The sequence below is a fragment of the Diabrotica undecimpunctata genome, chromosome 2 (assembly GCF_040954645.1).
Source record: "Diabrotica undecimpunctata isolate CICGRU chromosome 2, icDiaUnde3, whole genome shotgun sequence".
NCBI classification, from domain to species: domain Eukaryota; kingdom Metazoa; phylum Arthropoda; class Insecta; order Coleoptera; family Chrysomelidae; genus Diabrotica; species Diabrotica undecimpunctata.
This window is the reverse complement of record NC_092804.1, coordinates 149,570,041-149,597,037: the sequence shown is the minus strand read 5'-3', so window position 1 is coordinate 149,597,037 and position 26,997 is coordinate 149,570,041. Positions and strand designations below refer to the sequence as shown.

The window sequence follows — 26,997 nt, the reverse complement described above, 5'->3', positions numbered from 1 at the left end:
ATTCTAAAGACAAAAAACATAGAAAATAGGGACTTACGAATAATAACAAACCTCTACTGAAATCAAAGAGCACAAATCGTAATAGATAACGAACCCAGTCCAGAAATTGAAATCAGGAGAGGAGTTAGGCAGGGATGTATTATGTCCCCATTACTATTTAACCCTCCTTCCCACGGGTGGGGTCTATCAGTACAACTATAAATGAAATTGTTTAATTTTTTTAATTTTTTTTTGTATTTTTTTCCTAGACTTGGTGTACCTTTTAATAGCACTGAATAGTACATTTTAGCATAATTTGGTGAAATTGTATGAATCCCTTCAATCGCTACCTGCAAAAGTATCCTGACAGATCCCACCCGTGGGTGGGCGTTTCTTGTTTTGTACTATGGCTTGGTTAATATTGCAGCTATAAATGCATTTATTATATACTGAGATCCAATAATACGAATGCAGAATTTCGGTTTTCTCGTCGATTGTTTCTTTAGGAAGTCTTTGGGAATTGCGTTAGTCCAGAAAAATATGAAAATACGAGCCCTAAATATGCGTATATAGAGAACATCACAGTTACTTGCTGCACAATTTTCTGAAATTGAGCAAATGACGAGGGATGACCCAGCCCCACGAAAACAGGGATGTATAAGTATTATATAAAAAGAAAAACTAGGTATTTCTGCCAATTGTACAAAAACTGGTTATGTATGGAACATATAAAAGCATTTTGTGCTGATCATGTAGAAAGAAAATTTACATAATTTAACCCCCTCTATTTTCTGTTTCTAATTGTAATTTTGGATGTATCCTTTTTACTTGTATTACTGTAAGTATATAGAATAATAATATTGTCTTCTTTTATATTTTTCTTTTGTATTTTGCCGTTCATGATTTTTTTAATAAACTCTTGTAAAAAAATAATGGTGTTAGTTATTTCGCAGTAAACTATAAAAATATGTATTGATAGACATATTATATGTACATTTAGGTAGTACAACGTTACATCAGTAAGTTTCCTTAAAAATATTGAAAAAAAAAATTTTTTTTAATAAGAATATTGTTTTAAATTTGGTCCTGATAGACCCCACCCGTGTATTTGTGTCACAAGAAAGTCACCCGTGGAATGGAGGGTTAATGTATATAGGGAAGCCATTTTTGAAGAAGCATTACTATATCAAAGTGAAGGAATAATAATTAACTGCAGATGACACTTCTTCCATTGTATTATTGAAAAAGTTTATCATTAATCTAATTTTATATATTTTGTCTTCAGGTACTTGTTCTCCATCTTGTAGATTTAAACTAAAATGCAAACATCGCATTGTGGCCCATAAAAGTGGAAAAAATTGCATTAACAAAAACAGTATCTTTATTTTTCCAATAATTCTTAATCCTAGGCAATAAAATGTGACCCATATGTAAAAAAATCCTAAAAAGACCTAGCAGTTCTTCGAGAGTCAAAATTTTCAAAGCGAACATTTTAGAATATGCCGCTTGTGCACTAAACAAGAAAACGTACTGAGCATACTTGCTAGTCTTATCACATATTTTTAAACACGAACGCTCGTATTTAAAATAATGCATTTATTTTACCTGGCGATCGACAATATGGTACGATCCTATGGTCGGAGCGAGAGTCGGCGCCTCGTTGTGAGCGCCCACTAAGTAGCATTAGAAAAAAGTGAACTGGATTATTATCGGAAAATTGTACTAGTAACTCCTCCTTCCAATGGCGCTGGAGCCCAAATCGAGCCTTGGACTCCACAAAACTATGCTTCCAAGCTTGCCGGTCACGCGCCGATCTTCTCTACTGTTACTAATATTAACAATTATTACAAAGCCAAACAATATAGACATTCTATCAGGACAAAAAGTCGTAAGTCGAAATTCCAAGAACAAAATTAGAGAATCTAAACCTCTAGTTACTTTCCTTTGAAATATATAAGGCCCTGTTCTAGCGCCAGTGAAATAATCCAAGATCATAATCAATAAAAGTCTGAACGCGCGAGAGCGTCGTCGGTGTCTAGCTAAAGTCATGTAGCGACAGGCCAGCGCGTTACCGGCAATGAACGTGTTAAATGAAATAAAGAGAGAATTCAATTATATACAAGGGACAATTGAATCTATGGTTGACGAGGAATTACTAAAGGACGAATTCGAAGTACGAAACAAATTCGATGATGAAATTTATGATAAGGTCTCCATTGCAAAAGAATTTTTAAGTAAACAAAGATAATCATGACAGTTCTCATAGCAATCGAAGTTTAAATGTTGAGGCTGCAAATACAGGTGTAGCTTTAAATACAACAATTAATTTACCTAAATTATGGCTTGTACCAAACTAGCTTTAATTCAGGGACGTATTTAAGTCGTTAATTCAAGAGAATGATTTAGTAACTGACGTACAAAAATTGCATTATTTAAGAGCATCTTTAGAAGGCGATGCTTCTTTGGTAACTAAACGTCTTGAAATATATTCTGCAAATTATTGTGTTGCTTGGAATGCATTGCTAGAACAATATGATAATAAAAAATTATTAATTCATACTGGTAAATCATGTTAAGGCATTATTTATTAGCGAATCGGTAAGTAAAGAATCTGCAAGTGGTTTAAGAACACTTATTGACGATTTTTCTAAAAATATTAGATCTCTTCATCAGTTAAACCAACCTTTCTCGCACTAGGACACACTTTTACTTTACTTAATAACCTCCAAATTGGACAGTGTTACTTTAAGGGAATGTGAAAATGTGAAAGCTGATTTAAATGAACCGAAATTTAACAATATAAAATCTTTTTTAAATGCTATGACTGATACGTTTGAAATGATTAAGAAATCAGACGGAGAAACCAAAAAGTTCTAGGGGTTTTCTCACAATTGACAATTCGACTGATAGCCGATCATGCATCATATGCTGAGGCAATCACTATTTACAAAATTGCGATCAATTTTTAAACTTATCCGTGCTTGATCGCGACAGAAAGGTAAGAAAGTTGAAACTGCGGATAAATTGTTTAAAAAAGGATCAAAAAAATAGAATATACTGGATGCTTTAGAAACCAAAATCCTTCGAAGTTATTTATATTATTTTAATCTTTCTTTTTTGTCCCTTTAGCTGCAGATCATAATCGACAGTAGTCTTTTTACTTTGGTTATCACTACTCTGACCATTTCGGATGCTAGTTGATACAATGGTGTTATCCACATACAAGATTTGTGCTTTTACTTCTAATGAAATATTCTCATTAGCTTTTTAAATTTGCTGTACATGTCTCAAGGGAGGTTAGCATTGTATGAACGAGTTATAATGATTCAGTTGAATGCGAAACCCAGAAACATAAATTTATTATAAATGTATGCAGCGACAGCGGGAAGTGAACTGGAAGAACTTGAAAAGTTCTATGCAGATGTAAAAACTGTTACTGACCAACTCAATACTAGAGATCTCACCATTCTGATAAGTGATCTTAATGTTAAGATAGGAAAAGGTGGACAAAATAACATTATTGGTGATTTTGGACTGAGAAATAGAAATGAAAGGGGGGACTATTCCGCAGATTTTTGGAAAGAATATAATCGAGTAGGGCAGAAATAAGGCAGCCACAAAATATAACAATAGGAGAATACAACATAGAGGAGGTAAAAAAACTTTATATACTTGGGATCCCTAGTCACGTCTGATAATAACGTTACGGAGGAAGTGAAGAGGCGAATATTTATTGCAAATAAATGTTACCATGGCTTAATTAGACACCTAAGATCAGATAACGTCGCAAGAAAGACAAAATGCCAAATATATAAAATCCTAATAAGACCGGTACTCACATATGGCTCAGAAACCTGGACACTTACTAAAAGAGAGGAAACGTTGTTAGCCACCTTCGAAAGAAAAATCTTGCGACACATATATAAGGGCACAAAAGAAAACGGAATATGGCGAAGACGATACAACTCTGAACTATACAAAATATACCAGGATCCGGATATTGTAACATTCATCAAAATAGGACGGCTGCGTTGGATAGGACATGTAGAAAGAATGGAAGAAGGCGAAATACCAAACAAAATATTCAAACAGATGCCAGTAGGAAAAAGAACAAGAGGAAGACCGAAACTGAGATACTTAGAACAAATAGAAAATGATATAACAACCTTAAAAATAAAAAACTGGAGAAAAAAAGCACGAAACAGATCGGAATGGAGAAGAATCCTAGAACAGGCCAAGACCCAAAAAGGGTTGTCGAGCCAGTGATGATGATGATAATCGAGTAGGGCACAGAAAGGCACATGTACGGCAGAATAATATAAATCTTGTCTATACCCAACATCACTTGTAGCGTTTTTAAATTTGTGTCTATATATAATATTTAATATCTATATAATAATATAAATTCTGTATAAAGTTTTGTAGCCCGCCCCTATTTTGTTTATCTCGTTAGTACGCATTAAAAATTACCAGGAAATCTGCGTTTGTCTTTTAAAAGGGAATGTAAAAACGATCGATAATATAACAAGTTTTGTATCCAGTTTTCAAGTTTTTTTTGTCTTTATTTACATTCAAATCCCCCAAATCTCTGAATACATTGTGAGGTAGAAAAATCAACATAATGCGTGTTATTTCTTCATATTTGGAAGTAGTTTGTTTGAAGGTCGCTTTGTAACATAATTGAGGCCTGTTTTAAAAACAAGAAATTTATGTTATGTACATAAGAAGGGTCGCCCACACCAGTATTAGATTTAGGTCAAGAGAGGAATTCAAGTTAGGTTGAGAAGAGCAACGAATAGAGTAGAGTATTTATTTAACTACATAACAATACAAATCTGTGACTGAGGTGAGTAAGCACATAAGTCAAATTTTCCGAATTTTTTTTTTTTGATAAAAATGTGTAGGTGATTTGTAATACTATCATCGGCTCTAAGCACTTTAGTCTACTATGCATTTTTACAGCTGTTATTGCGAAGTGTGCATAATAACCATACTGAGAAAATACCGACTTGAGTTTGTGAATAAACACTTAAGTCGACTTATGTGAAGAGAGCCAGTTGGAACTTGCTGTCTCTTGTTGTCCCGTCGGTGACTTATGTTACTAGGCGCTAATGAAACATTACATGCAGAAAATAATTTAGCCCAAAACAGTTCAGTTTGGTTTGATATTGCGAATAACACATGTCCAGAAGTTTTTTGTTTAAAGTGTCTGTTGATGATGAGTTGATAGCAGATACATTCCTAAAAGCAATTCTGTTTTGATGACAAAATAATACTATAAGCAATTTTACTTAGAGCGTAAAAATCACGTCAAAAGCTGCAAAAACCACCGGACACAAGAAAGGCTAGATAATTACGAAAAAAAAAAGTAATTCGGGAAGTCAAATATTACAAAAAATGGTAAAATAATTCCAGAAAGACCATTTCAACCTCTGCCACTATGCCGAGCAAAGTGCAAAACAAAAATCACTGAAAATCAGCTGAAAGAAATTTTTCCTGAATATTGGAGTTTGGGCAGTTACGACAAGAGAGTAGCTTATATAGCCAGTCTTTTCACAATACATGACAAAAAATCGCAGAGGCCTCATACAGACGATCCAGACAAAGAAAAATTTCGCCTCAAAACCTACAAATATTTTTTATGAATAAATGGTAGCCATATTTCTGTTTGCCGTAAATGCTTTCTTTTGACTTTCAATGAAACAGACAATTTCATAAAAGTTATCGCTTTAATAAAAAGAGCATAACCTGCGGAAACAAAGACTGATTCTGCACAATGAAAGAATATTCCACCAAACAAGTGGTCTGAAGAAAAATTAGAAGAACTCGATAAGCATATTTTGAGTTTCCTGAGTTACGAAAGCCACTACTCACGCGTCCAAACAAATAAAAGATTTCTACCATCATATTTGACCCTAGAAGCAATGTATTCCCTGTAGAAGGAATCATACCAAAACTTTGTGTCGTATCCATATTATAGATCTAAATTTCATAAATTGAATCTGTCGTTTACCTCAAACGGATATTTGCCATAAATACGACAAGTAAAAGGGGCCATTGGTGTCTAGGAAAAAAGACGATCAAGACGATCGGTCCTTTTCGCTGGCATGACGTGCAATGGCTAAATTATATAAAATGGGATAATGGAAAATATTTTTCAAAAAATCCTTAAATGCAGAGAAGCCATTTAAGGAAATTTCTTTTATTAGACGAAATGGGTTGGGAAATTTAGTTCCCCCGTTGAAATATAAGGCGGATGTGCCAATAAATAAAGAAAAAAAGAAGGATCTTCTTGATTTGCTTCCCTTAACCCCTACAACTTTTCATGGGTTCTATGAAAATCTTTCATCGATCGAAACAGCGTTGCTGGACTATTCAGGTATCGACGAAGATATTGATTAAATAGTTATTATGTTTAAGTGGTTCATTCTTTTTTTTAGATTTATTTTTTTTTATCAAACTTCCTTTTTTATAACAAATAAAAAATACTTTGTTTAATAATATTATTTTCATAACCATTTTCTGTAAGTGCAATAACACATAAGTCATGGACACACTTAGGATCAAATGACATAAGTCACGAATTTCATTTTTGACATATTATTAATTTCATGGGTGGTGGAAAATTTGGGGAATAGTCTATATTAGTATAAGACATTTATATAGATAATTATAAAAACAACAATTAAAACCAAATAAAGTAAGTAACACGTAATTTTGGGCTATAAAACGGATTTAGAGGTAACCGGTGAATATTAAATCGCTTCTACTGCAAAACTAGGCAAAATGACTTACGTGCTTTCTCACCACGGTCAAAGAAATATTGTTTGTAGCAAGTCAAAAAGAACATACATAGTATTAAAAAAAACGAATATAAAACGTAACTTAAATAATAATATACAAACAAGAGCATATAATAAACAGAAAAACATTTATGGCAAAGTTACGGTAAGCAGTTCAGTCGATGTTCTGCATGAGTCATATATTCTTCTGAGCAGTAGAAACAATGTTTTAGAAGATATTTTTTTATAACTTTATCGAAACTATTACAGCTTAGCTGTTTTATACTTTTTGGTAAAATATTGTAATAATTATAATTAAGACTATTTTTTTCTGAAAGACTTAATCTACAGCGATTTGTTCGTAGGTAGTGACAGTTTCGCGTATTGTGAACATGGACATCAGACTGCTTTATTAAATGAGCACGTTTTCTGTGAATTTCAGTTAAAACTTGAAATATCAACAGAGTAGGTAGCGGCATAATTTTGAATTTTATAAAGAAAGGTCGGCAGTGTTCTAGATAACTAACCCCTGCTAACATCCTGATAGCTTTCTTTTGCATTCTAAAAATTTGAAGTGCATTTGTTGAATTGCCCCATATAATTACACCATAGTTTAGATGAGAGTGAAATAAGGAAAAATATGTCATTTTTAATGTTTCAAAGTTGACAACCCTTGCTAGTTGGCGAATAACAAATAATGAACTTGATAGTTTTTTCTTAAGTTGTGAGATATGAGCCGACCAGTTAAGTCGATTATCTATGGTTATTCCCAATAGTTTAATAGTCTCTTTGTTAACTAGATAATTGTGTAAATTACTTGCAGATATAACCAAATTTTGCGTTTTATCAGAGTTAAGTTTTAGTTTGTTTGCAGCAAACCATGAGCTAGATTTAGTAGAAACTTCCTCATGAGACATTTTTAAATCATCATTATTTTTTCCTGATATAACGTATGTCGTATCATTTGCGAATTGTATGGTTTTGTACGGAGATATGAATTTAGGCAGATCGTTGACATAAATAATAAACAAAAGAGGTCCTAAGACCGAACCTTGTGGGACTCCATGTTTTACTGATAGAAAATCGGAGAGATGACCTTTAGACACTACCGCCTGGTGTCTACCACATAGATAAGAAGTTATAAGCTTAAGAGGGATACCTCAGATTCCATAGTAATTTATAGATGCGATTGCCGCGTTCAAGCCCCTCAATCACCTCGCTCACAACATTAAATGCCGCGTTCGTAGTAGAACAAGCACTTCTGAATCCATATTGTGAGTTGCTAAAGTAATTATTTGACTCAAAATAGGAATAAAATTGTTGTTTGATAACTTTTTCAATCACTTTCCCAAAGGTAGAAACAATGCTTATGGGTCTGTAATTGTCAGTTTTTGAGGAATCACCTTTTTTGTAGATTGGTAGTACTTTTGAGTATTTTAGTATTTCTGGAAATACTCCAGTTGATAGAATTAAATTAATAAGATGAGTGAAAGGTGTTAAAATTATTTGGTAAGTTTCTTTTAAAATTTTGCTATTAATTTCGTGAACGTCCCTACAATTAGAATTACTAAGAGACTTTATTATTTGAGAGACCTCTTCTTCCAGAACGGGACGAAAAAAAAGACTTGCTCGGAGAAGGATAATTTCTGTAATTGACGAGGACATCGACGTTAATACTGGGAAGAGATGTAATTATATTCTCTGCAATTGTAGTAAAAAATTGATTCATTTCGTCTGGAGGTAGATCAGGTTGTACAGAACTGGATCTTGTGTAGTTTCTTTCAAAATTTACTATTTTCCAGCAGTCTCTAGGTTTATTATTGGAATTAGTAATAAAATTACAGTAAGCTGACTTTTTAGCAATTTTTAATTGCCGATTATATTCAACTTTTTGTTGTTTATATACTTTGAACAAATCGGGATCCTTAGTGGCATCTGCAATGTGTTTAACAAGAGAAAGATTGGATCTGTAAGACCTTAATTCGTTATTAAACCATTGCACAGGTGTTTTTTCAGCCATTTGTAAAATGCTTTAATATTAAATTGTTATAAGTTTCGGTAAGAAAGACTGGATCATTATTAATATCACAGAAAAAGTCCATATTTGTACTAGCTAGCGCACGTTTAAGCTTCTGTAAACCAGAAGAAGTAATAAACCGCTGAAATGTTTGATAAGTGTCAACAACTTTATGCTCAGAGTCAATAAATAAAAACTGAGCTCGATGGTCAGAAAAACAAGGTTCAAATACGCCCACTCTGTAGATAGTTTCAGAAAAATTTGTCATAATGTTGTCGATGCAACTACTGGACTGGGATGTGATTCTAGTATAATCGTTTATAGTTGTTTTTAAACCAAAAGATGTTAATAGATTTTGAATATCAAAAAAAGGTTCTGATTCAAGTTTAAAATTTATATTAAAATCACCAAGTATGATAAGTTTGTCTGCTTTACTAAGCAAGGATGTTATGACATTTTCAAAATTCACCAAAAATAAGTCAAAGTCACCCTTACCCGATCTGTATACAGTTAAAATATTGGTTTTTATTGAAGGTAGATAAATTGCACAAAACTCAGAACTTTGCTCTACATTATATTCATTTATATTAAGAGAGGAATACATAAGATTTTCTTTTACATAAATTGCAACTCCAATGAAGCAGGCAGGTTGTATAGGGCAGCTCGAGTTGAACATAGCCGGTAATTGTGTGTAATGAGTTAAGTTTCAAGACCGGTAAAAAGTGGAAATCTACTCTCTGTAATATGACAGATTTATAAAAGAGTAACCACTTGAATAGTATGAGGATTTGTGTAGTATACCAGAACATGGTAAAATTTTAAATCAGTACATAGCGTGTGCCACCAGCTTCGTTTGTCGTTTGTTTGCCCCAACCTCGTTCCAGGTTATAGAAATCGTCTTCCTTCTTTCCCGTTGAGAATTTGTCCAAGTAACTTTCCCATAGATGTCTAGCAAGTTTCAAAGTTAAGTGTAAAAAATGTGAATTATAAGGTAACATTCAGTATATTAGTTTTAAAGTAAAGACAGACATTTTTTTGCTAAAGTAATAATTGCTTTCATAACAATTTAAAAATTGTAATATGTATGGTTATGCTGTCAATATATTTGTTCTTTGTCATCAAAATTAAATGTGACATCTGAGAGCTAGGTTTCATTTGTTTTTTTGTTGTGACAATTTTTAATTTGCTTGTATAGAAAGATGTTTTATAGAAAAAGTTAAATCTTATATATTTTCATGAACAAGGATATCTTTAATTTTTAATTTAGCCATATTAATAAGATAACCTAGGAACCATTTCGAAGAATTTTGTAGCAATCTCCTTTGTAAACAGGCAACACATGTAAGTTTTTTTATTCTGTATTTGGCAACTATTTATATAGTATATTTTTTGTGCCATTTATATGTTTGATAACTGTTTGTATGAGACAAAAATAAACGTTTGATTTGTTTCTCTGATCCATTTTTTTTATTTATTTTAGAAAAATCTCCTAACCTGTTTGTGTTTCTTTATTTTAGGAAGGAACTTTCTTTCCTCCAGCAGGAAGTTTTCTCGAAGCGGCGTCCCATTTAAATAGCTAGAGGTATTTCTTCTTTTCTTTATTCGCCATTTGTCCAGGATATTTATGTAAGTACCCCTTTATTTCATTTTTTTTGTAGCTGCCCCAATCCGACCCCTTGTCTTTTACTTACCCACGACCCCAGCTCTCCAGCAACCCCCTGAGTGCCGTTCGCATAGTAGCGTTTATTTTGCTTGCCCTATCTTCGCCCCCATAGTTTCTGTCCCCAATTTTCTACCCCCATAATATTACCCTAAGGTAGGCAAAATAATATCGTTACAATTGTAATATCGTAATATCGACATGCCTTGAAAAGACCTCACAAACCATAGAAAAAAACTGCTGTTTTATTCATAAGGTTCTTTCATACTTGTCTTATGTTTTTTAGGTAATGCTAATGGTACATAGTTTTTTACTTGTTGTTTTTCCACCGATCCCTTTATAACTTGCGAAAATATGAAACGTTTCAGTCTAGAAACGCCGTGAAAGCATGGGAGTCTAGAATAATTTAAAAATCTTGTCGTAATTTTTGTTTTCTGAACTCATTAAATTGGGCACAGTAGCGTTTCCTGTAACGTTGGCATAAACGTATGGATAAAAAACTTAAAACGAGGGGTTTTAAACCATAGACAAGAGAAGTAATTTAAACTGCGTAAAGAAATTTCGTATAAATTTGTAGAAATATGATGTTGCAATAAATAAATTAAATATATTACAAAATGTTATTAGTACATTTGTTTCTGATGGACAAAGCATCATCAGGGATTGAAAAATAAATGCATGGAGTTGTCTTTAATGCAATTCCAAAATTTGTAATAATTATAAACAAATCAACTTACTTGCTTTGGGAGCCTGTTTGGGTCTTCTGTCCCTTAGTAAATATTTTCTTCCTTCTTCTTCGGATTCTGAACTGGTATCTAAAAGATAAACATAGCGTAATTTTTTTTGTAAATGCAAATACTTTCCAGTAAGCCTACTTTCCTATTCTACGACATCAGCGAACATTGCTTTCGTTATTTTTTCTTCAATATTTATCAGAAGTTGTTTTCAAGAAGTTTTAAAAGATGTAAATGAAGTATTGTGGTGTAAATATACGGTATGCGCCAAAATATAAAGAATCTATGATGCATTGTCAGTTGTGTAACGAGCGCTGTGCTCTGTGCTTAGAAGTAACAATGGGTCTCGCGGCGGACGAAAAAGTGTTGGTAGTATTACTTTGGCTCGTACGGAAATGGTTATCAAGGCGGGTCGAGTTTAAAGTTGGTCGCGGAATTATGTAGTTACAAAATCTCATCGTACGTGTACTATCTTGCGTCAGCGTAAGAATGGATGTATTCTCATTCAAGTATTGGTGTCACCAAAACTCGTCTTGAACGAGTAGTCCTGTAATTAAGTATCAAAAATACGTCACTTCGACGACTGTTTAAAGGCATATGTGGATTTTACATAGGTAGATTAAATGCTGTGACATAAATAAAAGCATTTCTTAATTTCTATTTTATTTTAATTTCACCCAAGTATGTTGTAGCAAATATTATTTATGTTTTAGAACCACTGACAGAAGGAAACCAGGCAGTGTCGTTAGTGGGCATTAGTACTTAAGCTACCCTCAACACAAGAGATGGATTAGGCTAAGTAGTAAGAAGTGACGTTTATTTTAATACAAGTTTGCAAAGAAGTATGGCATCGATGTTGTGCATTTACCCTGTACAGACTAGTCACTTTGAGACAATCTATAGGTCCATCTTGGAATACAATGAGTGGAGGATATAACCGATCAGATATTATCCTATTACCCATGTGAACGTAAAACCTTGCGATGGAATCAAAAATTTGGGATTCTGGGATTCAAACATTCCAGCTAATTTTACTAAATTCTTATTTGTTATATAACAAATATTCTTCACAAAAGAATGTCACTGTACGACTATCGCCTAAAAATTATTTATTACTTATTGTCCCACAACAGTGATGCAAAGAGATCAAGTAAAATAAATAAATCTACACATTCTGTATATACGCCTAAATTTAATAAAAAAAGAAGGCAGTAAAAGTCTATACAAAGACAATGTAAACTGTGTTACAAGAGTAAACGTAAGGAAACGTAAGGATGCAACATATTACTGTTCTGAATGTACTGAGCAACCTGCACTGTGCCTAGAACGTTTTCCAGTATTTCATAAAGAAAATAAAGACGATATTTGAGAATAAGAAGCCATGTGAACGTTTTTTGCTAGATATAAGTTCCTTTTTTCTGTATTTTTGTTCATAAGTGAAATATAATTTTTTGTTCCAAGTTATATAAAATTTTTGTTTACATTTAATAATAAAATCAATTTTAGTTTTAGGAATAAAATATAGCGAATTTTATTTGTTTTAATGCGCAAAATATCGACATTACCTGACTAAATTCTCTAAATAAAATTTTAATTTTACCAGACACCGATGAAGCGGTTGGCGCGCATTGAAAAACCCCAGATTATGGTGCGGCATCAAATGTGTTAAGTAAAGGCGAATATACTAATAGTGATGGCTTTGTATTACAGACATTTATAATATTACGACTAGAGAAAGATATTTACCTATTGCACCCACTGGCGAAGATCTGACTTGCCTTACATTACGTCTCCTTGAAGGATAATTGGAATTAAGTATTAAATTATTATTTCTACTGGATCGAGTTCTGGTAGTCCTAAGTCTAGGGGCTGGTTCTATCTGGCTTGTTTCCCTCTCTTCTTCTTCTTCCTCCTCCTCATCCCCCTCTTCACTATCCGAAGATTGTTCAGTTTTACCATTAGCTGGTTTTTCATCCTCCGCTACAACATTTGCATTAAATTAATGAATACAACTTTTTTGTCGAATTAATTTCAAAAACGTACTCAATTTTTAAAATCTTCTATTGATCAATAATTATTTTTTATTTTTACGGTTACTAAAATAAAAAAAATGAGAATATCGCACGCAATCTGACAAATATAAAAACAATAAATTAAAAAAATATATTACTAATATTTCCATTAACGTTTGGTTCTTCTTTTATCACTGGTTTTTTATCTTCTTCGTGTGGTTCCTCTGTGTCATTATCTTCGCCATAATTCATAGTTTTCGATCTTCTTAACCTGCCCATGAATCTATTTTCAACATTTTCTGCTTTTTTGTTTTCTTTGTCGTTCGATGTCCTCCTGGTTGCTACTATTCTGTAACACAAAAATAATTATCATTTTATCTAAAACACATTAAAAAAGATATCTCCGAATTAGAAATTAATCAGCTAAAAAAAGTTTTATACGTTTTTATAAGTGCAGCATGTTCTAAAATGACATGTTTCCCATGTGAAAAAAATACAGAGAAGGAAAAACATAAAATAGAAAACTAAATTGGAAAACGGGAAAAAAGATAAAGGACTGAGAAAAATCAGTATTGCAATACTAAACATAGGCTTCCAACCATCTGCCCTGCGCCGCTGATATCCAGTTTTTGCGCCTGATATTTAATTACGTAGTTTCCATTCTATTAAACTTAGGTCTATCGATTGTCCTTTATTCAAGGTAAAGATCCTGTTCACCTTCATTTTTGTCTAGAAATTCTCTCTACGACGCCGCCCACCTTAGTTTTTCTTAATTCTTCATTTGTGATTTTATTTTGCAAAATAATTCCAAATGTGGATCGCTCTATTTTTACTGGCCGTAGGAATATGCTTTTTTTATGTAATTGAGTTTTATTCCATAAGATTCGCTTACATCAAGTACTTAATCCTCCTCCTGCAAACAGTTATTCATCGATTGATCTAAGACGGAAGGTTGTCTAGCATCTGCCTTTGTAACAAAGGATGAAATGAATATTGTTCTGAACCTATTTTCTTGTGGCATGTTAAAGTAATTACTATTTAAATGGGAATAAGCCACAATTAAAGGTTAAATACATTTTATTGACGTTTCAATTTCCACTTCGGAAATCGTTGGATCATGGATAAACTGGCTCTATGTAGAATGTTTTCCAACCTTCTGCTTGAATATGCTGGACGTAACTTCAAGCCCTTTGGTATTAGGTTGTTGTCTCTACATATTCGTAAAAATTTGATGGAACTTTGACAATGTGCCAGTTTCTTGTAAAGAATTTCCAATCTCCGAAAATTTTGAATAACGCTGGGCCCATAACGGTTTCTTAATATTGTTCTGAAGCTAATTACTATTTAAATGGGAATAATCCACAATTAAAGGTTAAAGTACGTTTATTGACGTTTCAATTTCCACTTCGGAAATCGTTTAAAAAACGATTTCCGAAGTGGAAATTAATTTAACCTTTAATGGTGACTTATTCCCATTTAAATGAAACGAAATATAAACTAGCGGAGACCAATACTATCTTAACAGGAGAACTCTTTGCTATATATAAAGCCATATGTCACGTTACAAAAGTTCTGAAATTACCTTCCTAATAATTACAGACTCACTAAATTCTCTAGAAATCATCTCTAAAATATATTCTTCCCATCCTGTAGCCAAACTCATTGGACAAGAATTGCACATCATAGATCACAGAAACATTGCTTTCCTGTGGGTGCCATCTCATATAGGAATCACGGGAAACGATCTACCAGATAAATATGCACGAGAAGCATTAGAGGACGCAACTAATGAGATCTATCCAAAAACTCCAGCGACATATCTCAAATCATATTTCCATAGCAAAATAGTTGAAACATGGAATAACAGATGGCACAGAAAACAGGCGAAAGTCATCATCATCAGTAGTGCTACAGCCCTACAAAAGAGCCTCGACCTTCCCAAGTCTATTACGACAGTCAGTTCTATCCATTGCCAACTGTTGCGAGTTTGCTGCGCCTATTTGTCTACCATCCTCATCTACACCATCCCTCCATCTGAGTTTTGGCCTACCCCTACTTCTACTTCCCACAGGTTGTTACATAAAGATTCTTCTAGGAGGGTTGTTCTGCTGTGATCTTGCCAGATGTCCTGCCCATCTTAGTCTTCCTATTTTTATAAAGGATACTACGTCTTTACCACTAAATATATGTTTATATCTGTGATATATCGTAGTTGTACCTCCTTCTCCAAACACCATTTTCACAGATGCCACCGAATATTCTTCTCAGGATCCTTCGTTCAAATATAAGCAGGAGATTTTCATCTGCCTTGGAAATGGTCCATGTCTCCGACCCATATGCCAACACTGGTTGTATAAGGGTTTTGTATTTGGTTATTTTTGTTTTTTGTGCTTAAGTTTCTGCTTCTCATATGTCTACTCAGTCCAAAATAGTATTCGTTTGTTAGGATTATTTTTCGCTTGATTTCTTCCGTCATGACGTTCTCCTTGGTGATCAGGGAGCCTAAGTATGTGAATTTGTCCACCACTTCAAAGGTAGAGTTATCAACCGTGAATTGGTGGCCGATGTTTCTGGCTCTATTGTTGGGTGTTGATGCCATTATCTTAGTTTTCTCCTTATTTACTTGCAGGCCCATATTTTTTGAGGCGTTTGACAAGGTGGTATACATTTCTTCTAGCTTGCCTGTTGTGCGGGCAACTAAGTCAATATCATCTGCGTATGCCAACATTTGGGATGATTTATTAAAAATGTCTATTTGGGTAACCCTGGCCGCCTTTTCCAGAGCTATGTTGAAAAGGAGACCCGCCAGCGCATCTCCTGTCGCAGCCCAACATGCGTTTCAAATGCCTGTGATTGTTCGCCCTGTATTTCGACTTTGCAGACAACTTTACGCATTGCAGCCTTAACCAATCTTATCAGTTTATCGGGGATGTGAAATTCATCCATGGCTTCATACAATTTATTTCTTAGGACACTATCATATGCCGATTTAAAATCTAAGAAAAGATGGTATGTGTCGATATTGAATTCATTGGTTTTTTCCAGTATTTGCCTTAGCACAAAGATCTGGTCTGTTGTTGATCGACCAGGCCTAAAACCACTTTGATATTCACCAAGAAGCTCCTCTGAATATGCACTCAAACGACCATATAAAATACTCGAATATATTTTGTATGCTGTATTAAGGAGGGTTATTCCCCTATAGTTTCTACATTCCAATTGATCGCCCTTTTTGTGTAGCGGGCAAACGATCCCAATACACCACTCTTCTGGGATTTGTTCCTCATTCCAGGCTTTCAGTATGATTTTATATATATGATTAGTCAGAGTAGCACCTCCACATTTAATAAGTTCCGCGGGTATACCATCACTTCTTGGATATTTATTATTTTTTAGGTGTTTTATTGCATACCGTACTTCCTGAATTGATGGAGGTTCCAATGGTGTATTGTTGTTTTCTCCTGGGGGTGGTTGATTTGGATCTTCTACTTCGATAGTAAGTAGTTCTTTATAGTGTTCCACCCACCTTTTCAATACTTCTTCTTTTGTATTGAGTATATGCCCCTCCTTATCCTTACATAGTCCGATCCTTGGTATAAATTCTTTTTTTGTTTTATTTAGATTTTTATAGAATTTTCTTGTTTGATTTTCCTTTTTTAATGCCTCAAGTTCTTCCAATATTCTATTTTCATAAAAATTACTTGAAACAGGCGAAATTATTTGAAATAAAACCAACATTTCAACCATGGCCTGATTGTTCCACCAATCGTTTTTCTCAGGTGATCATCACGCGACTGCGACTTGGTTATAGTCGCCTCACGCATGGACATCTAATGACACGAGATCCCCAACCGGAGTATTATGCTTGTGAGACCCCGCTAACAATAAAATACCTGGTGAAGTGCCTGTTACAATTCGGAATCCCGGAGGATTAAAAAAAAACTATTAACTTAAAGTACGGTGCTTCTTCTTCTTCTTCCTTCTTTAATGTAGGCTTTAAAGCCTGTTTCTTCTTCAATATTAGCCTCCTAAATTGTTTAAATTATCGCACCATCTTTTATTTTTTTTTTTTGGTCTGCCAATACTTCTTCGTCTATTTGGTGACTTATCTCGTGCCACGTGCACAGACTGCATAACGAGAGACTTATAAAACTGTTATGAGAGGAGATTCCCACAGGCAAAAGACCACTCGGACGTCCCAGAATGCGATGGAGAGATAACATCCAAGCAGATCTCCGGAAAATGAACATTCCATTTGACCCTAGGTTGATGGAAGACCGAACAAATTGGAAAAAAGTTGTACAGTCAGCCAAGACCCACCCAGCGTCGTAGCGCTACGTGATGATGATGATGATTGTCTATTCATCTACCTGGCGCTGTGATACAACAAAAGTCTAACTCTGTTGACTTTTAAAAACAATTAGAAAATTTTATTATACTATATTGGCCCGGTGGACTATTACAGTGTAGCATACTCAGCTCTGTACGTCATCATACGTGTATTCAAGACACTGAAAGAATGTAGCGGCATCAAAGCGTATAATGTACTTAAATTACACTCCAGCAGTGAATGTGTTGAAAAACAAAATAAAAAATTACTTTCAGAAAATAATTTAAAATGTCTTGTAAAAATTGTTTCAAATTTAATTTTTAAAATCCTGTTTCATGCAGTGATAAAAACTTTAATTTGGTGATCATTATACAAGTCCAAGTAGGAACTAAACATTTTATACCACTGAAAAAAGATCTATCTGGGACAATAAAACGAAAATCAGAGGCAATATTAAATTAATATTCGCAAAAGCACCTGGCCATAACTGAGATCAACAAAAATAAGGAATTCGAGGGTTCGGATAGACCATCTGAAAAGAAAATAAAAAAAACTTACTCTTCTTTGATTTCAACATCCTTTTCAATATTCCTCTTACGTCTTTTCGAAGCATCTTGTACACCATAATCATACAGATATTTTGGAGTTTTGATTTCGTGTCTAAGTCTTACATCGTTGTTTCGCCTTGTGATTCGACCGGCAATTTCAATTTTATTGTGAGCATCAGCGGCGTATCGACTGTCTTCCTCTGAGTAGCCGGCATGCAGGTTCGGATAACCGACTTTATGCATTTGACTATCGTCTAACCAAGAAATGTTATTTGCTTGTTTTCTGGTACTTTTTCTTACCCTACCTAAATAAATGAAAATACATTTAATAAATGTATTACATATATCATTTGCTACTATTTGATAAACTAGGATTTATATATTCACATATATTACTTGTGCTGGATATCGGAAGTAAAAAAGCGAAATTAACGCAAAATATCGGAAAGGACCACAAAAATCAAGTGATGGATGTCAAAAATTAAAAATTCTTTTCCTTGGGGAATCATAAAAAACTAGATATCTATGAATAAGTGAAATACTGAGAAGTATTTGTCTTTAAAACCAAACGAATAAAAATTGCAATGGGTATAAGTACCTCGGGAAATATCATCCCTAAAGACAAAAACATTTATATAGCCCAGTCGTCAGACAGTTGACCCCTAAAAATCATACGAACAAGTTGAATTTTGCCGAGTATATTAATTTTGGGACTCCGAAAAAAGATTCAAAAATGTGTTTATAACTTTTACCCCCTGGCTTCTCCACAAAACCCCCGTCGTTGTGGGGTAAAAACGCAAAAAAACATGTCAGTTACGCGCGCGAAATCAAAGTTCAATAAAATTTGTATCAGCTCAACGGTAAAAATTCGATATCAAGGTAAAGAGTGCAGCTTTCGTATGCAGTTTCCGTATTTTGACGAGAATAAACTTAGTTTTTATAAAGGTGTTAAGTAAACAAACGTGGCGCGACTTTTGCCATTTTTTACGATTTTGCCTCGTGAGATCAATAAAATTGATCACTTTCATTGACCATTCGTAGTAAAATTTGCATTTTTAGAGATCAATCTTTAAAACCTATGACATGAAATTTCAATTTTAAGTTGTGGCAATAAATTTGAAATATGAACAAAAAACGCAGAATTTAATGTTTTACATTACAAATGGATTGCATCTAAAGAGAAGGATCAAAGAAGCCAAACAGAAAAAACTGGTGAAAAAATGCCAAGAGTAAGTAAACTTGTTAATGACAACGAAGAGGTAATCGAACGAAGAGGTAATGAGAGGGAGAACCAGTCCCCAATACCTACGGAAACAGGACCACCTATACAAGTGGCAGAAATAAGAGAACCATAATATCACTAAAAGAAGGGAGAGCTCCAGACGGAGTACAGTCTTAATTTCTTAAACTTCTTGATGATGAATCTGTAAGAATACTATGTAAAATCTTCAATAATATCTATGACACAGGCAATATTCCAAAAGATTGGATAGTTTCAGAATTTATTACGTTACCAGCGAAAAGTGTGGAGAATATAGCCTAATAAATCTAATGAACCATACACTAAAACTTTTTCTTAAAATTATACATCGCAGAATATACAAGCTATCCGAAGAGAGAATACAAGACACACAGTTTGGATTCATGAAAGGCGTAGATACGAGAGACGCACTGTTTAGTCTACAGGTATTATTCCAAAGATGCAGAGATATGACTTGCGATATCTACACCTGCTTTGTGGACTACCAAAAAGCATTGGACACAGTTCTATACCGAAAAATAATGGATGTTCTAACAAAAGCCCAAATAGGTGATAAAGACCGGCGTATAATACAAAATTTGTACTGGAACCAATCAGCCACAATAAGAACAAATCTTGGAGATGAACCGACAGAAGCGATCCAGATTCTGCGAGGCGTTAGACAAGGATGTATACTTTCACCTATATTATTCAATCTATATTCAGAGAAAATATTTAGTGAAGTTTTGGAAAATTGCGACAGACAGTTTACAGCAACTAGTAAACAAAGTAAATGAAGTAAGTGAAAGATTTATACTACAAGTAAACATATCAAAAACCAAATTTATGGTAGCAAAAATAAAATTAGAGACTACTACTAGAGAAAATTAGAATTCAACTGCTTATCAAGAATACACCAGTGGACCAAGTAAAACAGTTTGCCTAAATTGGAACAATAGTAAACGAACAATGGGATCACTCACAAGAAGTAAAACGTAGAATAGAGAAGGCTAGGAAGTGCATTCAACAACATGGCCAAACTCTTTAAAAACCACAACCTTAATCTGGAGATAAAAGTAAGGCACCTACGATGTTATATCTTCTCGATATTATACTACGGAGCTGAATCCTAGACATTCACTGAAGCGATAGAGAAATAACTTGAAGCCTTCGAGATGTGGCTGTACAGAAGAATCCTAAGGATATCATAGACGGACAAAATAACCAACGAGACTGTACTACGAAGAATGGGGAAAGAAAGGGAAGTGATGTATACGACTAAAAGGAGAAAATTAGAATATCTCGGACACATAATGAGAAACAGCACTAAATACAGATTACTGAAAATATTCCTTCATGGCAAAGTATTCGGAAAGCGAGGAATTGGTAGAAGAATATCATGGTTAAAAAAACCTGAGGAAATGATTCTCCACAACAACAACTAAACTATTTAAAGCATCAGTTAATAAAATAATTATAGCCAGAATGATCGCCATTATTCGAAACTAATAGGCACCAAAAGAAGAAGACATTGCAAACTATCGCAAGTCACGGGAAATACCTCCAAGACTACGGTTTTGGGTGTAGTTTACAGCAGAAGTTTGGTTCTCTTGAAAAACGTACTAGAGTAATTGAAAAAAAAAAGTTTTAAACGTTTTAGGTAGTTTGTTATGTGAAAGTTTAAATCAAGCGTTTTTAAGCATATTTTAAATGCCTAAAACTAAAATTTTGAAATTTTAAAATTTATAAATTAATAATAGTTATAATATATCTGATGGTAATATATCCAAGTTTAGAAATTTATGTAATCAAAACTTAGAGAAAATCAAAACTAATCTTATCATGTGTCACTTTAATTTAGATTCTGTTGATGTTAATATCATTTACCAGGAAATTTTGAAAAATTGTGAAAGTGTAATCAATGGCATAATACCAATTGTAACATGCCAGTTTCAATCAAAATTATCTTGGTTTGATTATGAGGTGTTTAAACAAATTAAACAACGTGATAGGGCTTATAAAGATTTTAAAAAATGTATTGATGGATTGAAAAACAACATAAATGGCAGGTTTTTAAGAGACATAGAAATGAGGTAGTAAGTATGTTAAAGCTAAAAAAGAGCGGTTCTATTTTAACAAAATAGACAGGTATAAAAACAATCCAAAACAAATGTGGAAAACTTTAAAAAAAATAATCAATGATAATAGTCGAGAAATGCCAGACACTGTAATCTTTGAAACTATTACTGGCCTAAAACGGTTAACAAACAGCGTAGAAATAGCTAGCAGTTTTAATGAGTATTTTGTTAAAAGCATTGAAAGTATTGTTCAAAGTATTGATAATTCTGAAACATGGTGTAATGTAAATAGTGATCTATATTTAAATTTTGGAAAATTTGAAGAGCTCAATATGCAGGATTTGCGAAAAATTGTTGGCAATTTAGATAATAAATTCTCACTATATGAAACGTTAAATTGCAGAATGGTAAAGGAAGTTTTTATAACCATTGGGCACGTTATGTTAATTTTAATTAATACATCTCTTACTACGGGTAGAATTCCTGATGTATTAAAAATAAGTACTATCACCCCCATTCAAAAAATACCCAACACTATCAAAGCTGAAGAATTCCGACCCATCAATACTTTACCTCCTATGGAGAAAATATTAGAAATTGCTGTTTATGAACAATTATTAGAACATGTAACGAAAAATAAAATTTTAATTAATAATCAATCAGGTTTTCGAAAGCAATTCTCTTGTGAAGGAGTTACAAGTTACATTGTGTCACATAAAGAGTAATTTAGATAAAAATAAGTACGTAGTCTGTGTATTTCTTAATTTAAAAAGAGCTTTTGAGACCATTGACAGGACAATAATGATTTCTAAAAACAGTATGGTATAGGAGGTACAGTAAGTGCGTGGTTAAAAAATTATTTACAAGATCGCAAACAGAAAGTTCGATTTAAAGACCAATTGTCATCTGAAATGAATAGTAATACAGGGTTTCCTCAAGGCAGTGTATTAGACCACCTTTTATTTATTCTGTACATTAACGATATCGATATTTTTGTAAGTTGTGAATTTATTAATTTTTTTGCCGATGATACTCTAATCTGTTGTAGTGATGAAAATTTTGATGTAGCTATTCAAAAAATAAACACTATTTTAGATATAATTAATAAATATTTAAAAATAAATAAACTGAAGTTGAATGTGAAAAAAACAAAGGCAATGGTTTTCACAACCAAACATAAATATAGCTTGCTTGATTCTGAAATCATAAATTTAAATATTAATAATGAAAAAATTGAAATTGCCAGAACAGTTAAATATTTGGGATTCCAACTTGACAATATTCTGAATTTTGAGAGTCACTTCGAGTACGTTCATAAAAAAATATCAAAAAAAACTTTATTTTCTGAGTAGAATATCTCAAACGTTGTCAATGGAGACAAAAATAACAGTATATAAAACAATTATTCAACCTCATTTTGACTATTGCTCATCAATCTTATATTTACTTACCCTCAACAAACTTAACATGCTACAAAAATTACAGAACCGTGGAATGAGAATAATTCTAAACTATGTATAAAAGTACGATGAATTCGCTCTTTTTTAAAAGCTTCCTTAAATTGAATCAGTTACCTACATCTGTAAAAAAATTTACTAGTCTCGATAATTTCAAAATGTTACTTAAACAGTATATCAAAAATTTATAATGTACTTTCTTTATATTGTATGTATATTAGGTTTTTCTATTTAAATAAAGATCTATCTATAGAAGTTGATCACGATTTTATTTCCTTATTTGTACCACTAGGGAGCGGTCACGTCAGCGCTATTACTGCTTCTAAAATAAGAAGGAGTGGGGCAACAAATGCAATCTTAGATATTTTTATATGTAGATGCCGCGTGGTCGTAGAATAGCATTAAATTTTTGCGTTTTATAACATTTTTAGAAGAAAATAAAATATTTTAACTTTTAATAAATGAATCTTTTTAGAAAAAATATTATGATTCAAATTTTTAATTGAAATATGTACAAATCTACAAAAAATATAATTAAAACTCTCTTCTTATAAACTATAAATAAACTTAATTAAAAGTCAATCACCGGGAGAGAAAACTCAAAAAATCGTAAGATGTTTCGATTGTTAGTACGCTAGAATTGTTTTTTAGCACATACACCAAAGAATTATTATTTAGAATTATTTTTTACAATTTGAAAATTCGAAATTGAAGTATAATTTTGGATTTTTAAATTAAAAAATAGTCTTAAATAACACCTCACTAGAGCTCAACAAAGAAAGATTTGAAAAAAGGCAAAAATCGCTGCTGGGACATGGACCATAGCAAATCCCAAGAAAACCAAATCAGCAACACATGACGATAAAAAGAGACTTCGGGAGAATACCATCACACCCCTCGTAACAGAGTTGCTAAGAAACCAAGGCTCTAACGCACAAACTAGGTAATAAAGCACCCTGACAAAAGTATTTAGAATGGTGGTAGCACACAGACACCATCCTGATACTCAACTAGATCGGGCTCAAGCAAATTTGATCCTTAACAAACGAGCAAGCAGTTGATGAGGCTCCTATCTGAGGTCAAAACGAACTTCTGCAGTTCCATAAAACATCGATTAGCGAAGGGACCCTGTGGATGAACTGTGTTAACGAGTATACAAAAAAAATGGACGACTGAAGTGGTGAAGACTATTGAGGGCCTATGGGAGGTAGTAAACTTAAATATAATTGATCCAAATAATATGCCCAAGCGCCCCATGGTCCTCACCCGCGTCTGGGAGAAAAACTTGATGAAAAAACCATCAGGACCCGTCTAATCAAGGCAAAATCAAGACCTTAACACAGAAGACTGGTTGTAATCCTTGTTCCACAGACTGAATAGTAAAGATAAAGGTTATAGAGGGAGGAGTTATGAAGGAGATAGTTCTCAGATCAGCATACCTCCGATATGATGATCCCAAACAACCATCAAGGGAGTTGGAACAGTTAGTGAGAGACTGCATGAAAAATTAACTGCAATTAATCATTGGCTATGATATGAATGCCTACCATCTGACCTGAGGCAGTACAAACAGCAAACTGTTAAAAAATGGCATGCCTTAGATGAGGTGTCTTGTTCAGACCATCGAGACAGGCAATGAGCATATCAAGAAAACTTATCATAATCTTCGTAAAACAAATTGGGAAGCATATCAAGCAGACCTGGAATATTGTTTAGGTAAGATTAAAGGGACGATAAGGCATACATTGGACGTAGACATGGCCGCCGTACAATTTCATTGTCATATCAGCGCTTAAAGATAACTGTTCGGAGATAGTGAGGAATTTCAACGGGAAAGTACCCTGGTGGAATGACAATCTTGCAAATTAAAGGACAGAAGTCAAATGAAAATTTAATTGCTCCAAAAGATCTTGAGAGTGGGGCGATTATTGCAAAGCATGGATTGAATATACAACAACTTAGAAGGACAAAAAGAGAACCATGGAGGGCATTTCTAGGACATAGAACAGACTGCAGAAATGTCAAGGTTTCATAAAGTTCTCTCAAAAGACCCTTAGATAAGTATTTCCTCAATCCAAAATAAGTCGGGTGAATACACTCTAAATTGTGAAGAGACTCTGAAATATCTTTTCAGAGTGCACTTTCCTGAGTCTCAAACAAAACTGATACCACTAGACCCGTGACAGCAACTGGAATGGATATCATAGCTTATGGTTCTGGGGAAAACTGGCCTGATGCAAAACAAGTGGTGAGCTAGGACAAAATCAAATTGGCAATAAACTAGTTTGTACCGTATAAATTGTCAGGTAGAGAGGGGATTTAAGCAATTTTTTTACAGAAGGAAAATGACCTTCTCTACAAAAAAATATGTAAGATACTGCAGGGTAGCCTACGACTAGAAAACATATAAAAAGTATGGTTGCTAATAAGGGTGACTTTTATACCTAAACCTGGGAAAGTCAGACATGAGTAAATTAAGTCCCTGAGGCCGATAAGTTTAATGGTATTCGTACTGAAGACTAGGGAAAACTGCTCGATGTGCATATTAGGAATGGTGTATTGGTTGGCATCAGGGACAGTATGTGTATCAAGGAAGAGTCTCTACAAAAACGGCACTGCACCATCTCGTAAAAAGAATCGAGTACGTTCTAGAAAGCCAAGATGTGATGTTAAGTGCATTTCTCGATATAAAGAGACAATATTCGGCAACACCTACTTTGCAATCACAAGGGCGATTCGTTTAAAAGGAATAGACAAAGGAAGCTGCAGATGGATAGACTACATGCTGAGGGGTCCGTAATCCGTTTTCTTCAATGTCTTTGAACCTGTCTTTAATTTGATATCAATAAAAATATCTTTGAAACCGAAACATTTTTTGAATTGAATACCACCACTCTCTCATAAAATACCACATTACGAAACATCAACTATACGTGATCAAAATAATTTGCCTGCTGAAAATCCTACAACACACTAAATTATGGTTCCTCCAAAACAACCAGTCGACAGTATCTCAAACACTTTCAAAACAAAAAAGAAAACAAAGCAAAGTTCATTCGAAGCAGAATATACATAAGTTACATGGTCGATGGATGACATATGAATCTGATCGTATTTATAAAAAATACAGGAACACTAGACGCACTTATCTCAATGGATAACTACTAGGTTTGCAGCCTAGTCTTACTGAAATCATCAAACATATTGATATGAGAAAAATTAGAGAGGGAAAACGAAATTTATAGACTAATTATTTACACAGACTAAATTATGGTTCCTCCAAAACAACCAGTCCACAGTTTCTTAAGCACTTTCAAAACAAAGAAGATGCATGGTCGATGGATGGCACTTTAATATGATCGTATTTATAAAAAATACAGAAACACTAGACGCACTCAACATAACTACTAGGTTTGCGACATTCTTGCTTATTTATACAATGACAAACGTAAGTTTGTCAAACATGGAAAAGAAAATGCGAAGGCATGGGAGTACCGGTACGGAACGAATACCTATATACATTAAGTTTTGCAGACGATCAAGTAGTGATTGCACAAGACCAAGACGACCTCAGCTACATGATGAAGAAACTACAAGAAGAATATACCAAGTCGGGCCTAGATATTAACCTCGCGAAAACAGAGTACCTATCTACAAGTGAAGAAGACATAGAAGATCTACCGATTGATGACAACGTAACAATCAAAGGAAAGGATAAATTCAAATACCTGGGGTTTATAATCACGAAAAAGGCAACAACAGAGGAAGAAATTACACAAAGATTAGGACAAACAAGAACAGCAATCAGACAACTTAACTCAGTATGGTGGGATAGACACCTAAATATGAAGACAAAAACGCAGATTTATAAAACATTAGTGCGAAGTATTATGACATATGGGGCTGAAAATTGGATCATAAACAAGAAAACCAGCAGTAAGATAGTAGCAACGGAGATGGAATGCCTGCGAAGATGCTGCAGAGTAACAAGAATGGATAGGAGAAGTAATGACGAAATAAAGCAAAGAACATCAATAGAAACAGACATACTAACATATATAGAACAAAAAAGACTAAAGTGGTATGGACATGTAAGAAGAACTAGCGACAGCAGATGGATAAAGAAAATAACCGAATGGAGCCCCATAGGAAGGAGGAAA

At 33.7% G+C, this 26,997-nt stretch overlaps 1 protein-coding gene across 4 annotated transcripts in view; it reads right to left on the bottom strand.

Moving 5' to 3' along the window:
* The window catches only part of LOC140435042 (ATPase family AAA domain-containing protein 2-like), a 91,408-nt gene that overhangs the window by 38,032 nt on the left and 26,379 nt on the right, over positions 1-26,997 (bottom strand). For all 4 annotated transcript variants that reach the window (XM_072523729.1, XM_072523726.1, XM_072523728.1 and 1 more), the window contains 4 exons: positions 18,073-18,367; positions 13,343-13,533; positions 12,919-13,152; positions 11,176-11,253 (listed from right to left, as the gene is read on the bottom strand). In XM_072523729.1, coding sequence (XP_072379830.1) covers positions 11,176-11,253; positions 12,919-13,152; positions 13,343-13,533; positions 18,073-18,367 — 798 coding nt within the window. The remainder of the gene's footprint in view (positions 1-11,175; positions 11,254-12,918; positions 13,153-13,342; positions 13,534-18,072; positions 18,368-26,997) is intronic.